The 16776-nt window shown below is 44.2% G+C and overlaps 1 protein-coding gene across 1 annotated transcript in view; it reads right to left on the bottom strand.

The window, feature by feature from the left end:
• Positions 1–15178, bottom strand: part of HAS2 (hyaluronan synthase 2) — a 32223-nt gene extending 17045 nt beyond the window's left edge. Inside the window, exons 1-2 of the mRNA XM_028105705.2 lie at positions 14577–15178; positions 1483–2109 (exon numbers count right to left, since the gene is read on the bottom strand). Of these exons, the coding sequence (XP_027961506.1) occupies positions 1483–2109 (627 nt within the window). The 5' untranslated portion in view covers positions 14577–15178. The remainder of the gene's footprint in view (positions 1–1482; positions 2110–14576) is intronic.
• Between the last annotated feature and the right edge of the window lie 1598 nt (positions 15179–16776).

The raw sequence follows: 16776 nt of genomic DNA, 5'->3' as shown, positions 1-16776 counted from the left end.
CTGTCAAATAAATAAATAAATAAATAAATAAATAAATAAATAAATAAATCTTTAAAAAAAGAGAGAGAAAATATTTATTAAAATGAATAAATAAAAGGATCATTTCATCCTTTATCTGGGCCTGAAGTTGCATTATGAAAATACATAAAAATGTCCTGAGTTAACTAGAAAGTACCTCAACTGTGACCGTTCTAGAAATTAAGAGAATAGGAGAAACTTGGGAGTAAAACTCTATCAACTCCCTAGAAGATATTAATATGCAGATTGGTATCAACTGAAAAAAAAAATGCCTCAAAACTCTTCAGCTATTAACCAAAATTAACCTCATGGTAATCTTAAACCCCTTATGAGATTGGTTTATTCTATGCAGGAAACTGAGGTTCGGGGAGGTGGTCCTGCTCGAGTTCATCCAGCTAACAATGCCTGGATTACCACCTCCGTCAACAGACTCTGAAACCAGTGCCCATTCCCATCCCATGACACAGAGCCTGTCATCCCACTGGCCATGACTTTGTGGCAGTCAAGGCCCCTGAAGTATAAGATAGGTCTCCTGAAAAGCAGAATCTCACCTATTAGAAGACTGGAGGGGTGTCCCAGTGGATTTTCTTAAATCAGAGACAGGTCTCCCTTTTTTCCACATCATCACATCATCATGGCCAAAATCTAACTAAAGTATCTGCAAGAAAATTGCAACTAGCAAATTCACAGAGACCCTACTAACATTCTGAAGAAAGCTTCAGTGAGAACTAAGAGGGGAGAAACCCAAGGGCAAGCAGTCAGGGAATTAATGACAGACACAGCCTGTCTCATTTTCATGAGAGCAAACACCATCACAAATGCTTTCAAAGGTCAAGTGCAGTGAGTGAGGTAATGCTGTTTGGGGAGTGAAATAAACATTACTTCGGTTTTGCTCTGGGAAGGGTTTTTGTGTGTGTTTGTTTTTCTCCCTTTTTTGTTTTCCTTTTCTTTCCGTCTCTCAGTTTTGAATTCCTTACCCTTTTAAATCAAAATTGTTCTCACCACCCCCATTTTGCCCAGTCTCTGTGAAAAACGTTTTATAGCCATCTCTTGAGCCTGCAGATTTTCTCAAGACCCTTCTGCTCGGCAGACACTATTTTCTTACAAGGCTGGAGATTTTAAGACTGTGGAAAATGACGTTGGATTTGACTTGGCAGAAACAAGGGGGCAGAGAAGGTAAGGGAGGGAATGAGAAGGAAGGAAGGGTCTCCTGTTCAAAATAATCTTGATTTCCAACCAATAACACTGCATAAGTTAAGCATTTTCGTAGATAGTCTTAACAGTTACACAAGATTTTTTTCCTCTCTTTCAAAATGTGCTTTCAACAGTCACGCTGTTTTCAAATGAACTGAAAGAAGTACTGTGTTCAGAGGGACAAGGGTGGGCTATAGCATATGCCTGGAGAGATACAAAAGCTGCTTTATTTAAATGTATGTTTGCCCTGGCAGGAATTCGGAAACCTACCTGTACATAATCCACACTTCGTCCCAGGGCTCTGAAGGCCGTGTACATGACTTCTCTTTTTCCACCCCATTTTTGCATGATGCAAATACTTTTGTTGGACAAGACCAATTGGGTGACATGTTGTGAGCTTTCTTTATGTGACTCATCCGTCTCACCAGGGCCTTTCTCGTGGAAGTTGTTCTTCCAGATATAAGTGGCTGATTTGTCCCTGCCCATGACTTCACTAAAGATGTCCATCATATAAACGTCATCTTCTGAGTTCCCATCTATGACCATGACAACCTTAATCCCAGGATAGGTTAGCCTCTTCACAGATTGCAAACATTTCCGTAAGTAGTCTGGATCTTCTTGATACGCAGCAATGCAAAGAGCAACGGTTTTGTTCAATTTAATGGGTGTTTCTAGGGATTTTTTCATTTTTCGGTGCTCCAAAAAGGCAAACAGGCTTTGGATGATGAGGTGTGATGCTAAAAAAGCACCATACAGTCCAAAAGAGAAATAGTAATTATCTGTTTGGATAAATTGGTAGCCGACAATATAAGCAGCGGTGATTCCAAGGAGGAGAGACACTCCAAAAAGTGTGGTTCCAATTATTCTCAGGATACATAGAAACCTCTCACAATGCATCTGTAATATAATCAAATGATACTCTTGGTTAACCACTCTTGTCCCATACTTGTTATAAACATGGCATCATGGGGAGTTTTGGACTAGAAGTACCCGAGAGCTCTAACCTCACTTTCTCACTTAACCAGCTGCGTGACTTTCTCATCTGCAAAATGGGGATAAGGGTGCCCTTCTGGTACACCCCAGAGAGCTGTTTCAAGAATCATTTAAATGAGATAATGATGGCAAGGTGCTATTGAAAACCATGACGTGTTCAACAAATACATGGAAGTATTATTTTTAGTATGTTAGATCATTTACCTAAGGATGCACTCTGTGTAAGTGGTCATAACTAGGTGTAGAACCTAATCATCCTAGTGAGCAAGGCATTCTATCTTCCTACACCATGTTGCCCCCGACCCCCAATACTGACCAGTGAAAAATGCATAGGAGATTTTGCTAAATTTCATCTCCTCTTCAATGCAAATCCCTCAGCTCACACCCTTTCCATGCAGCCAGCTGAGGTTGAAGATCAGGATACCTGGATTCTAATACTAACTCTTCCAACAACTAGCCCTGTGACCTTGAGAGAGTCACTTTACCTCTCTGAGTCTCAGGTTTTTTAATCCACTAAATGAAGGAGTTTAGACTCCAAATCTCTGTTGACATTAAAAGTTCCTGATGCCTGGGGATCCTGCACATCTCTCAAGCCCCTGTAATTCTCTTTTGCAATCCTTTGTTCAGAAGTCTATTTCCTCCATCCACCAGCACTAACACCAGACGGTTAGATCCTGGGGATCAGAAACCTTACTGTAATACAGTAAGCACACAATAAGTGTTTTTAGAAATAATTCATAAATTAAGGAAGAAATAGCATCATGCTTAATTTCAACAGGTAAATTTCCCCATCATCTGAAAGCTGTAATATATTAGACCTGAAACACATTTCAGCTTTTAATAGCAGCCAGTTATGTACTCCTCCCTAGGGTTTGTATAACTCCTGAATAAGGTTTTGAACAACCAGAGTATAGGAGGACAATTTTTTTGTTTTTTTTTTTTGTATTTCTTTAAGTATCTCCAAAGCTGAACATAGAAGAGTTACCTGGTAGACTTTTGTTGTTTTGTTTGTCTTTGGGGGTCCCTGGACCCAATTCCAGTGTGTGGTGGGAAGGATGTTTCCCACACATCCAACAAACAATTCTCCAGGCAACAGTGGGTGTCCCACAATTTAACTCAATTCTGACACCATCTACCCAATAGCATCAGACTCCACGGGTTAAGGGTTCAGTCCTACAAGACTGCCCCCCATCTCCCCAACTTCAGACACCAGTCCCAAGCCCAGGTTGTGACCTGTATTTCTGATCTACCAGTTATAAATCAGAGGTTCCCAAGACCCACCCACCTGGTGTTTGATTAGTTTGCTAGAGTGGCTCACAGAACTCAGGAAACCTGTTTACTCACTAGATTACTGGTTCATTACAAAAGGACATAAGTCAGGAGCAGCCAGATGAAAGGTTTGGGGAATGGGCACGGAACTTCCACACCTCTCCAAGAGCACCACTCTCCCCAAATCTCTGTATTCACCAACCCAGAAGCCCTCTCCACTCTCTCCTTCTGCATTTTTATGGAGGCTTCATTACACAGGCATATTTGATTAAATCATTGACCATTGGCAATTGAACTCAATCTCCAGCCCCTCTCTACCCCCCAGAGGTCTGGGGGTGGGACTGGATGCTCCAATCCTCCTATCAAATGGTTGGTTCCACTAGCAACCAGTCCCCACCCTTACTTAGATCGGTTTTTTTTTTTTTTAAAGTCACCCCATTAACATAACAAAAGACACCTCTATCCGTCTCACTTCAAAATACCAAGGGTTTTAGAAGCTCTGTGCCAGGCACAAGATGAAGATCAAATATGTATTTCTTATTTTAAGCCATAGTAACAATTTTACCCCCAAATTTATTTTCTTCCTCTTCCAATAACGAACAATAATGAAGGTCATCATTGGTAGAAATGCAGCGTCCCCATCTTCAATGATTTACACTGAATTCGGGGTTTTTGTCGTATCTATATATAATTAATACTTGACCTTGTTCTTGAATTCAACCAGCTTTTGAAACGTAAGTAGATCTATTTTAAGTGGAAAATTAAGGTGAGCAATTATCTCTGCAAAGTCCCTTGCTGGATATGCTATTTCTATTTTCCGACTCCAAACTGACTTAAAATTGAATGTCCACACAGCACCTGGTATGATGTTGGTTGTTACCAGTTGTGTGGCCAACACGTCACTCAGATCCAAGAGGCCCCTTTCATATTGCAGTGCCTGTAGTTACACACTGAGGCGGTCCTGAGTGGATATGCAGTTGTGCTTTGGGGAAACTTTGGGTAACTGCTCATCAATTGTGTTTCCTCTCCTAAGCACAAGACGGCTTGGGGTGGCTGGCCCTTGGGTTCCAGGTTTTGGAAACCTGAGATGGGCCACTTTCAAAAGGGACTTGAGGGCAGGTCTCCTGCAATCTCTCTTTTCCTTCTGCAGGTTTGATGCACAGACCAACAAGGTCCCTGGGGATTGCAGAGCCCAGAGATAGAGGGATCTTGGTTTTCGAACTGCCACGTGGAAGGGAGCCAGCCACCAATCAGGAAGACCTGCCTTGGACGCTTAGTCAGCCAGAATTAATTGCTGAGTTTGTTTGTGTTTGTTTGCTTACCCACTAAGAATTTTGAGTCCATTTCACCCTAACTAATACAACCTAGGTAATGCAAAGCAGCCTGGAGACCAGGATTCTAGCTTGTGGGCATTATTTTCTTTTGTTAAGTGGAGATAATATTTGTCAAGGCCCCTTCACAGAGCTGCAGTGAGGAGCCAAATCAAAGTGTTTATGAAAGGGTTTTAAAAAACCAAAAGCACGACACAGTTTAAAGTACCAAAGTATCGGCTAACGAGGAAGCTAAAACAACATACCCAGATGTGTCTCTCCTTTCCAGCACTTACGTAGGACATCAGAGGCTGATATGATACAGGTAATCCCAACACAATGGAAAATTCTCGATGCTGGGGATCGGTGAAATGGGGAGTTCCCAGTGAAAGGCAAGAGAGCACAGCATCCCTGGTTAATTAAAACAGCTGACAGGATGCCGAAAACCCCCAATGGGCACCTTAACCAATGCCTAAAGGTACGGGGAGGACCAGACTTGGAACTTGTCGTTTCCAAGACATGAGTCATTCTCACAAGAGTGAAAAATTTCAAGGGGGCTACAACACTCTGCCAGGGAGAAGCTGAAGTGTGTGTTTTGCTTGTGTTTAACATCACCAGAGCCAGCAAAAGAACTGCCTGCCATTCTTTTCCATTATTCACATTTTCCTTGCTTTTATCAGCACACGTGGACAAAGAGTGTTCGCATAGCATCTGCTGGCCCCAGCTGAAGAGGGAACACCCTCTTACATCAGAGGAGTCTCCAGAATGTCCCTTTGAAGCCTGGGAAAAGTTGCTAGTAAACTGCAGCAACATGGCGAAAATCGAACCTTTATATTTCTGCCATGTATCCTATTGTTGCCCGATACGACCCATGCAGCATCTCAGGCCAGGCCAAAGGGCAAAAGGCACATTTCAGAGCAAGCTTTACTGAGGGAATACATTGATCTCCAGGAGTGACACACAGTGTGTGTTGTTTTATAACTCCCCACCCTGGGGGCAATTTCATAGATATGGGCACCATATGTGTGAGACTTTCTGAGACAATCCTCAATTCAGATACTCTGCTTCACAAGCAAACTCTCCTTGTCAGACATATGGCTTTATTGTTAAGCTGGAAAATATGGTTAGTTCCATCCTGGATCATAAGAGTTTACTGCTACATGGAAAGAGGATTTAGAAATCCACCTTCCATGAGTATTTAAAATATAAAACTTGAATTTTTTGCCCAAATCAAAACTTAATTGATTTTTAAGCTGATATTAGACCTGATACCAGTGATTCACTAAGTACTAGTCTTCACAGTAAATTCTAGGCTAAGCCAAGTGTTAAAGAATACCTTGATGTACCATAATGTAAGTTCCACGGAGTCAACAGATTTTTTTAAATCTATTTTCACTAACGTGCCCCAAGGACATAAAACACTGCCTGGTTTATGGGTGGTATTTAGTAAATATTTGCTGAATGAATGGATGTAACTTTCTGCATCAACATCATCATTGGCATTGTTATATCAGCTAACATTCACCATTCATTAGGTTTCAGGCACCGGGGCAAGTCTTGTCTGCTTTGTTGGGTTGCATGATCCTATTTAATCTTAATAACTCTAAATGGTAAACGTATTCTTCATCTCAAAGGAGGAGGAAACCAAGACTCTTAAGTATGTAAGTAACTTGTCCACATGGTCCCAAAACCAGGAGTAGGGTCCACATGGTAGCATAATGCCAGATTAGAGGATTCTCAGTAAATATTTGCTGAATAGATTTGAATCATCATGACACAACAGGCAAGATCCTTTTGTCTCTGGTTAATACCACATTTCCTTGTGTAAGGAAATGTTAGAAATGAACCTCAAAAACCCTTTTCCTGATATTAAGGAAAATGGGGAATTGACAGTCAGGAACAGATACAAGATCAGCCAACACTCTGGGAGGATTTCTGGGCTCATATACTTTTCTACGTGGATGCAGCCGAAAGGGACATAGAGTGACCTTATCCCAAAGAAAGCCGGTTGCGTCTAAGCAACAGCAGTGCTATTCATGCCTGCAGCCAAAATCCTGCTTTATTACCACGAGAAAGGCGCTCCTGCATTCATTGTTCCACCTGGAGAGCAGATAGAAGCCTTGCTGTTAGCTCACATACCCCAAGTTGGACTCTGTAAGTCACTGGGTATCAGAGCCCTTTTTCCCCCTTGCCCCTTATTAACCAGAAGGCAATGTGGGATGAGCCAGAACAGCAGCTGCTCCCAGAGCACTAGCGCCGTGGCAAGAACTGAGTTCCATAGCTTTGCGAAGTAGTCCTTCTGTCTGGGATCTGGGAGAAGAGGAAGTGAATTCAAATTAGTCGCCAGCATCTGGGAAAGGCTACAGAGAGTAAGGCCAAGTGCTATCTCTTCAGAGAAGTCTTAGCTTACCACTCCCTTCTAAAACGATTCCTCCCTCTCTTCACTCCCTGTCCTGCCCTCCAGATTCTGCTTGATTTTCTAACTAGCCCTATGTACACTCTATGGCTACAGGGACTTGATGATCTCTATCAGCTGTGTGTTCTTGTACCAAAAACAGGGTCTGGCACATAGTAGGCATGCTGAATAAATGAGTAAGTCCTTTTGGACTCAGGCAATCCATGCAGACTAAGAACATGTCCTTCTATCTTCGCTGCAGGGCCAATGAACATATGTTGAACCCTTAAGGGTACCTCTCCTCCAGCAGGGTTTTTTTTTCCTTTATTTTTTAAGAATTTCTTGCCCAGGGATGCCTGGGTGGCTCAGTTGGTTAAGCGTCTGCCTTCAGCTCAAGTCATGATCCCAGGGTCCTGGGATCTGAGTCCCGCATCAGGCTCCTTGCTTGGCGGGGAGCCTGCTTCTCCCTCTGCCTGTCTCTCCCCCGGCTTGTGTGCTCTTTCTCTCTCTTTCTCTCTGACGAATAAATAAAATCTTTAAAAATAATAATAATTTCTTGCCCAGCTATCTAAATGTAGTGGTTGTAGGGAGTACCAGACCAGCTACTGAAGACCTCAGGATGATAAAGTTAGAAAAGGCAAATGGCCTTCCAAAAGCATTTCCAGACACTGCAAGTTACAATTTGAGGAACCTTATGAATTCGGGGGTCAAGTCTGGGGCATGGGGGATAATGAGATAATCTTTTACCAACTTCAAACCTGGTACTCTTACTCTATTTACTGTCCATTGATCCATATACTGTTCTGTGTTTGTTTCTAATGACTTGTGTGTGTATATATCCTTGTGTGTGGCAGGCATGCCTCCACGTCTCTGGAACCAGACTAAATTGGGACAGATTCGGGGCTCTTCCTTTTAATGGCATGGTTAACACTGAGCGAGTTACATAATACTAGACACCTTCAGTTTCTTCATCTAAGATAAAATGGAAATAATCATATTGACTTCACAAAACAAATCTTTAAATTAAAAGAGAGAACTCATTTAAGTACCTAAAAAAAGAAAAATGACCAACAGTTTCTTTCCTGCTAACTCCCCAATCAGCCTGACTCCCCTTCCCTCTAATCCACTGTTAGTTAATAAGGGATGAGCATGACATATGGGGCATAGCTGGACTGGGAAGAAATGGATTGAAGCCCAAGCTCTGCCTCATTTTAGCTATTGGACTCCCTGACAGTTCCTGTGAATGAGCCATGTGTCCTTACACAATCAGTATCTCTGAACTTCAAATTTTAGGGATTGGGTTGAAACTTTATTAATTTTCATATCACAACCGCCCATAGCTGAGTGTCTATAAGGACGAATATATTTTGCAATGTGGGTGTGCTCTTCACCTGAAGGAGGAGTACAAAGGGTAAATTCCTTTCGGCAACTATCTTCTCCCTGAGCCTTATTTCCTCATCTGCAAAACAGGAATGCAACCTTTTTGCAGGCTTACTGTAAGTAGGCAAGGAATATATATATATTTATCCCAGCTTCAGTGGGATACTAATGGCTTTAATGTCTTAATGTAAAGAAAGAGTAACTTAAATGATAAAGTGCACTTGTCCCTCTTCCTCATTATATTTTAAAACCCACTGAAGACTAGATTGCTGTCTTTTTAATTTGTAGCCAATATTTACACATACAGAGGCCAAAAGGAGATATGTAAAGAGTATTTCCTTAGCAAATGCATTGCTCAAAATCACATCTCATGAATAGCAGAACTGGTTCTAGAACACAGGTTTTCTTTACCCCTAACTTGTTGTATTGTGGGGGGTGGGGTGGGGGTGGCTAGGCCTCCAGTCATATGTAGAATGATTAGAATTAAGAATATTAACTTAGGCAGGTGACACTAGCCAAGGAGCATGGAAACCTGCTTCTTTGTAATATAAGACATACTCTGCTTGTAGCCATTTGCCTGCGAAGGGTGGATTGGGAAGGCATGGTGAGCAAAGGTAAAAAGCAGGGTTTCCCAAATTTTCATGTACATCCACAGTACTTAGGGGGATCTGTAAAAACTACTCATGTGTGGCTTCCACAACATTCTGAGTTCATTGGTATGGGGTGTTAACAGGGCATGAGTAATTTTCAAATCTTAAGCAATTCTAATTGCAACAAAGTTTGGCAATCACTGGGTTAAAGTCTAAGAAAACTTCAATGATTTATTTGCATCGATTCGCATCCCTCCTTTGTATTACCTCTGCTACTGTCCTCAACCAGAAATCCGAGGTAAAAGTACCCAAATGAAGCCTCTCAATAGTCTTCACATTACAGCACATTACCCTCTGGGATGTATTAGAGCACATGACCCCCATCCTCTCCCCTTCTGACCTCCTCTTCCTCCCTGGCTTTGAAGTTGGCCTTTTCTCTCCAGTCCCACTGCATTGATCCTAGCAGAGACCCTGGAGCGAGCAAGCTTGCAAGGTTAGGCAATAGGCCTTTCAAAGGCCTTGTCACCCCAGCTGTGTCTGGATCCAGAGCTGCAGGTTTCAGATTTCATTTGTACCATCAGTACTGATCGATCACTCCTAGGATGCCACTTCTCCCAACTGCCCTATTGGTTCCTGAATTTCACCATCCTAAAATTCAGCATGGCAAAGGGTAAAGTTTGCAGAAAGGCTTGGCATGGAATCTTAGCTCTCTATATTCCTCCTCCATTGGCTCTTGGGCACTATCTTCATAGGTCAGAATCCCATGTAGCCATAGGCCCCACAAACGCCAAGTCGCCTCATGAAATCTTTTCTGATCTCTCTCAGATGTGGTTTCTCCTCAATGTAAGCCCCCATAAAACTTGACTAGTCCAGCTGCAGCATAGTTCAGCTCAGGGGCATTATATTCAAGAAGTATTGGATTAAATTGCATCCACACTCCTCTCTAACACTGTGACTTTGATTGAGTTGCTTAATCATTCTGAGGCAAGGTTCCTTTAATTACAAAACTTTCTTTATGGGGGTTGGGATTAGATATAATGTATATAAAGTATCTAATTCAGTGCCTGATACATATTAGACATGTAATAAACAGTAGCTATTATTTTACTTTTTTATGGGCCCTGTTAGATTTTGCCTTACACTATGGTTATTTATAAAGACTTCTTTGAGTATATTTTTCTGTATGACAAATTCCATTAAAATGTGAACTGCATCCTATTTGCTTTTTAAAAATTTGCAGTAAAAATTAATGCATTTTAGAGACATTCTTTTGTAAATATTTTATTATTTAAGTTCAAAAAAATATTTAAGATGGGCACCTGGGTGGCTCAGTCGGTTGTGTCTGCTTTCAGCTCAGGTCATGATCCCAGGGTCCTGGGATCCAGCCCACATCTGGCTCCCTACGCAGTGGGGAGCCTGCTTCTCCCTCTACCTCTGCTCTTCTCCCCAGCTCATGCTACTGCTCGCTCGTGCTCACTCGCTCTCTCTCATGAATAAATAAATACATAAATAAATAATAAATAAAATCTTAAAAAAAATTTAAGAGTGTAACATCATTATATTTATTTTGACTCCTATATCAGCAACATTTTCCTAGACCGTGAGGGACACCTGGCTGGCTCAGTCAGTAGAGCATGCTTCTCTTGATCTCGGGGTCATGAGTTCAAGCCCCACCTTGGGCGTAACTTGGAAAGATAGATTATGGACAAGGCAATATATATACAAACTCTATACATCTGTACACGTTGATGACATTCAAAATATACTTGAATAATTTAAGGTATATGCGGTGGGGTGATACTTATTCTATGCAGATTGCCCCTAGAGAGGAAAGGCTTAAAACCAAGTTGGGGTGGAAACGATCTTTCTACAGGGAGCTGTCTCCCCCATTCAGCTGTCATACCAGCTGCAACTGGCTTGGTCCTTGCAGCCTCTTAGTGGGACACAACCTGAGTGAATTTGGATTAAAAACAAAACAAAACAAAAAACAGAACCCAGAAAAGGACAGTGGAGTTTATGCTCTGTTCTCCAATTACTCTGTTAACTCATCACTTCCACATTATGCAAAAGTCAGGAAGCTAATAACGTAATGAGCCAGTTGTTCTCAGATTGAAAAAAAAAATGTAACTGTGTAAATAAGTCTCGGGGTAAAAGGTACAGCATAGGGAATACAGTCAATGGTATTGTAATATTGTTGGATGATGAGGTGGGTTGGGTAGCTACACTGGTGGTGAGCATAGCATGAAGTACAAACTTGTTCAATCACTATGTTATACACCCGAAACTAATGTAACTTTGTGTGTGAACTATACTTCAATTAAAAAATGTAACACTGTAATATAACTTTGCCAAAGGGGACCTACACATTATCCATACGGGCTTTCCCCACAGTTCCAAAAATAGATAAATGAATCCGTGAACGGTCTGTGCTTAAACTTTCAAGGAAAAAAAAAAAAACTGTTTTAGGGGCACCTGTGTGGCTCAGTTGGTTAAGTGTCTGCCTTCAGCTCAGGTCATGATCTCGGGGTCCTAGGACTGAGTCCCACATGAAACTCCCGGCTCAGCGGGGAGTCTGCTTCTCCCTCTCCCTCTCCCCCTCTCCCACCCCAGCTCCTGCTCTCTCTCACTATCTCTCTCAAATAAATAAGATCTTTAAAAAAATTGTTTTAAAAGAAAGCTGGTGCGGAAACCATGTATAAAAGTGTTTACGAAATTCAAAACTATGAGGCTCTTCCATAAACCTAGCAAAAACAATTAGTTTCAAACTGACTTACTTTCTAGGAAGTTTCTTATTTCTTATTTGTTGCTCAATTCTTGTGTTCCAGGATGGCAGCCACTTCATCTTTGCTTTGTGGAGAGTAACATTCAAATTTGAGGCTAATCACCGATTTAAGACCTTAATTTATCGAAGCTGCTTAACTTTCTCTGGTAAAGTAAAGATTTAGTTCTAGGTACAATACCAGGTAATATGTTTGCCAATATATCTACAAGACATTTTGCTATTCCCCCAACTCAAGAAATACATAAGTAAGAAAAAGTGAACAGGAGTGTTGATATTCTAATTCCAAAGCTATCACTGAGAAATGTTGACCTAGAATTCTGAATACTTGTTCCAAAACTGCAAACTCACACATGAAATAATATAAATACTATAATAGGCACTTTAAAGAGTTAACCTTCTATTGAAAATGTAAAATAACCAAGTAGTGAAAAGACCTGCAATGAGCACGATGGGTATTAAAAATGCAGTACCAATAAATAAATAGTAAATAAAAATAAAAGTAAAAATAAAAATGCAGCACCCCAGTAGTTTGAGTAGTCATATTTAGCATCTAGAAAAACGCAGCGAAAATATAACGAATGAGTCATTTTGCACACATTGGAATGAAAAGAAAATGTTTAGAATTTAAGTATTCTTTTCAATCCTATTCTGTAAATTTAAAACCGTATCTACAAACAGTTTGACGGGCATAAATATTTGTCCTAGTCCAATCTATATAAATACACATCTTAATTTTAAACCTTTCATCATTGAAAATGTTTGAATATGTGTTGACCTTTTAAAAAGTTAAAATTACCTTTCTAAAAAATCATAATCCTGTTTAACCCTTCCAAAGGTACATGATCCTACTCCACTGCAATAAAAAATCTGCGAGGAGGAGAAAAGCTTGAAATCTGCAACAGGCAGTGAAGGCTTTCCCCCCCTTTTCGGTCACCCTCACTTCCTCAGCAAAGCCCAGCTACCAATACCCTTCACTTTTAACTCAGAGCTGAAAGTCTATATATACTCAGGCCTGCAGTTCGGGGAAGCCCTTCGCAGCCAATCAGAGCTTCCCGATCTATTGCGTCACACCTCCCCCCAGGGTGTGACGTCAAAGGCAATCCCAGGCCAGCCACGTGGGTTGGAGCGCAGCGGTTCTGAGCAGCTGCTCGGGAGACGCCCGCGGCGACGGTACCCAAGCGTGGGGAAGTGGCCAGGGAGGGGCCGCCAGGGCTCCTACACGCACCTTCGGGGCGCACGGCTGCAGCAGCTCGCTCGCCCCAGAGGCGCGCAGGGTCGCTAAGTCCAAGTCCTCCGCGCGGGCGTTTGCGTGAGGGGGGGGGGATGGAGGGAGAGGCGCTGGCACCTAAGCCGGTGTAATAGGACCCGGGTCTCCTAAGCCCTCCTCCCCAGGCACCGCCTCTCCGCTCCCAGCACCTCTTCCCAGCCTTAATTATCCTTCCAGCGCCGTTTCCCCTCAGCTGAGTCGGCCCGGCCGGAGGGAAAAGGCTCTCTCGCCATCCCATCCCGCCCGCACACAGACCCTCCTTTCAGACCCGCCCTCCCGTTCACTGGGACCCATTTCGGAGCCCTCGCTCACGCTGGGCGGGAACCAACGTGACGAATTCCGCCCAAGGTGTTGATTATCCACCCCAACCCAGCCTCTGGCTCGCCTCCCACTTCGCCCCGGCTCCCACCTCCGGGCCGGGCGCTGGGGACGGCACCCGCAAGCCCCCCACCCGCCGGGCTCCGCGCTGCAGCTGCGGAAAGGAGCGCCAGCGTGCTCGGTGCCACGTCGGAGTTGGCTCCCAGGACGTTGCAGCTGCCTGCGCTGCAGCGCGCGGTCCCCACGCACGCCCTGCCCCCGGGCGGCGGCGAGGAGAGGGACGCGCGCCCTCCTCTCTCTGGGGTCCCCGAGTGCCACCGCCTGCGTCAGGGACCCCTGGCCCGAGTAAGGATTCCGGAGCCGGGCAGAGCCCGGGCCGACCCAGCCTGACACTTTCCTGGGGTCCGGGGAGTGCAAAGGAGGGGAAGCCCGGGAAAGTGGGAGTGGCCGAGCGAGGCCGGTAGCTGCGAGGAGGTGGCAAAGGACCCTCCTTCTCGGGGGTCTTGGCTCTCCGGAGCTGGGAGCCCGGATCGCTTTAACCCTTTGCTTTCCAAGTAAGAACGGGTTTCCCACTTAAAAGTAAAAACTGGGCCGTTCCAGGGTTTTCCTCCCCACGTAGAATTGGGGGGGAGGGGAAGAAAGGAAGGGATGGAAAGGGAAGGGGCAAGGGGATGGGGGAGCGGCTGTGCGGAATACATTTTCCTTGCACTGGAAATTCTTGTTTCCCGACTTGGGAGCCCCTCTGCGGCTCCGGAAGATGCGGAGTGGAAAAGTACATCCCGGGACGTGCGGTCTTTCCCAGGCAGAGGTTACCTGTGTTCCCAGAAAGGCAGCGGATTTCGGGCGAGCGCCGCAGGGATGGGAAAAGACAGGGTGCCAAGCCTGAGAGTGATCTGAAATATCCCCTGATTTTCAGCCTGTTGGAAATTGGCAGACCTCAAACTTTTCTGTCGAAAACCAGCTTTACAATTTTTTAACACTTACGTGGATAATTTCTTCCCTCTCCCTGGCCTATTCGGGGGGCCCTCCTGGTTCACCATATCGCGCCAGTGTAACGTACCTTGTTCAGCTCTTGGTCATAAAGTTGTCCTCAGCCTGTCTGTGTGGTCCCGGAGGGTCGGTGGCGGGCAGTTTCCAAAATTGAGGTAATAAGAGATCAGATGAATTTGAGACGACCGGCCAAAAAAAATAAAAAATTTAAAAACAACATTTAAAAAGGATGGGGGAGTCTTAAATGTTTGGTTCTCCCCCACTTTAAAAGGAAATCTCACTACTGTTCTTTTTAATACCTCCGTTGCACTTCAGTCTAATTCTTAAAAGAAAAAATTGTGCTTTAAAAATAAATTAACTTTTTTTTAATTTAATTTTATTTTTTGCTCCAGTTCCCCCTCCCCTGATATCGGAAAGTCTCTTTTCTTTTTCGTATCAAGAAAAGCCCGGTGAAGACTCAGCAGAACCCAGGAAGCGCAGAATCGGGAGAAAGTCTTTGGCTGGGGCTGGTTCAAGTCCCTGGTTCAATGGGCTGCTGGAAGCCAGGACTGGGTAATTCTTTCCAGACGTTTTGACTTCTCCTTCCTCGCTGTTGTTGCCTTTCTGCCTCCTCCAACTTAAGGGGGTCTTAACAAGTGAGCTGGTGGGTGTTTTAATAGGGCGGAGGAGGGAGTGGGGGGTGAGGGGAGTGGAGAAGGGAGGTGCGGACTGGGGAACCCGGAGGGGAGGGAACTGGGAGCGCGGGCGGGCGGGCGGGAGGAAGGCGGGGAGGGGTAGAGGAAGAAAGAGAAATTGGCCATTCAAAGCCCTCTCTGAGCTAGAGGCCGGTTCTAAACTCCAATGAATTCAATTAACTTGATTGCTAACGTGTGCAGAGAAATGCACTGCACATATGCTGGGCACCACCTGATTCCCTCCTTCCCTCCAGCGGTGGAGCGGGGAGGCCGCGCTTTGCAGACATCCCTGAACTCCAGTCTGAGTTACAAGGATTCCCTCTTCGCGAAAAACTCCCCACACTGTTTCACTAATTTGCTCTAAGGCCAACTGGTGCCCTTAGGCTAAGTAACAGCCCAGGGGAGAGATAGCAGGGGTGTGTGTGTGTGTGTGTGTGTGTGTGTACACACCTGGAAATTAGAAAGCCGGCTGCGACTCTACATAAAATCAGCTACAGGTCTACCGCATGTTAACCCTTTCTTCCCAGGAGCTCAAAAGTTTCTGAGCAGATGTCAAGTGTCAGAGTCTCCCTTACACAGACGTTTCCGTCTTGGGTGACGGAAAAAATGGAAACATGATCATATTTTTTTTTCTTAACTTGAACCCCTAACGTAAAAATGCTCAAACAGCACGCATTATAAATAAAACATAAAATAAAAAATCGTGCTCTGGAGAACTCGGAGGTAGCGCGATGAGTAAAAGCCATTTCCAAGAGAATGGCTTGAATGGCTTTTGCTTCTTGCGAGCCTTCTAAGAAGCTACCGAGTCAGAATGCTGCTATTTGCTCTGACACGCTCTTTTCTCAATCTTCCCCCCGCCCCTCCCAATGCCCTAAAGCTGGGAAGAGTTACTTTTCCCGGTTACTCTTTTCCCCTTATTTCTCTTTGGTCCTCGCCAACACGTCTCCTGATGACTTAAAATGGACAGTAGGTGGCACTGTTTAGGAAAAAATGAGAGTGAGTTTACAAATTCACTGATTTGGCCATTGACGGTTCCGCTGTAGTTATTATAGGGTAAAAAGAGATTTTTCTTTCTTTCTTTCTTTCTTTCTTTCCTTCCCTTCCGAGGTTTCTCTGAAGTGTAGACGTCTTTGGAACTCGGCTAGGCCTTGAAAAGTGGGGTTTTGCTCCTTATCACATATTTTGGACAATAGTGAACAAGTCAAAACAGAAAAGTCGAGTAAAACTAGAAACGATGCTTTTCAACAAGTCGTGCAGGGTGTGGTGTTAGGGGATGTGCTTAGAGGTCAAGAATTTAATGGCAATACCAGGTAGTCAGCCAAGCCAGTCCCCAGGGGCCGACCTGCAAAGTACCACGCATTTCCGCCCGCACCCCCCCTCCCCACCCCCCCCACCTCCCCCCCCTCCCCCCCACCTCCCCCCCCCCCCCCGCGCGGTTACACCTCTGGGAAGCATTACCCCGGCCTGATGACTTCACACTGCTCTGGGGAAACCCACTTACTAATTTTCCCCTACAAACCTTCAAGCCTTCAGCCTTTGTTTGAACACTGCCTTAGGTGATTCAGCTCTTGAGGAACTGGCTTAAATTTCAGAGCA

Source organism: Eumetopias jubatus, unplaced genomic scaffold (assembly GCF_037043125.1).
Source record: "Eumetopias jubatus isolate StellerSeaLion01/CBP00866 unplaced genomic scaffold, mEumJub1_p1.0 scaffold_4, whole genome shotgun sequence".
In the NCBI taxonomy this organism is placed as follows: domain Eukaryota; kingdom Metazoa; phylum Chordata; class Mammalia; order Carnivora; family Otariidae; genus Eumetopias; species Eumetopias jubatus.
This window is presented reverse-complemented; position numbering and strand designations above follow the sequence as displayed.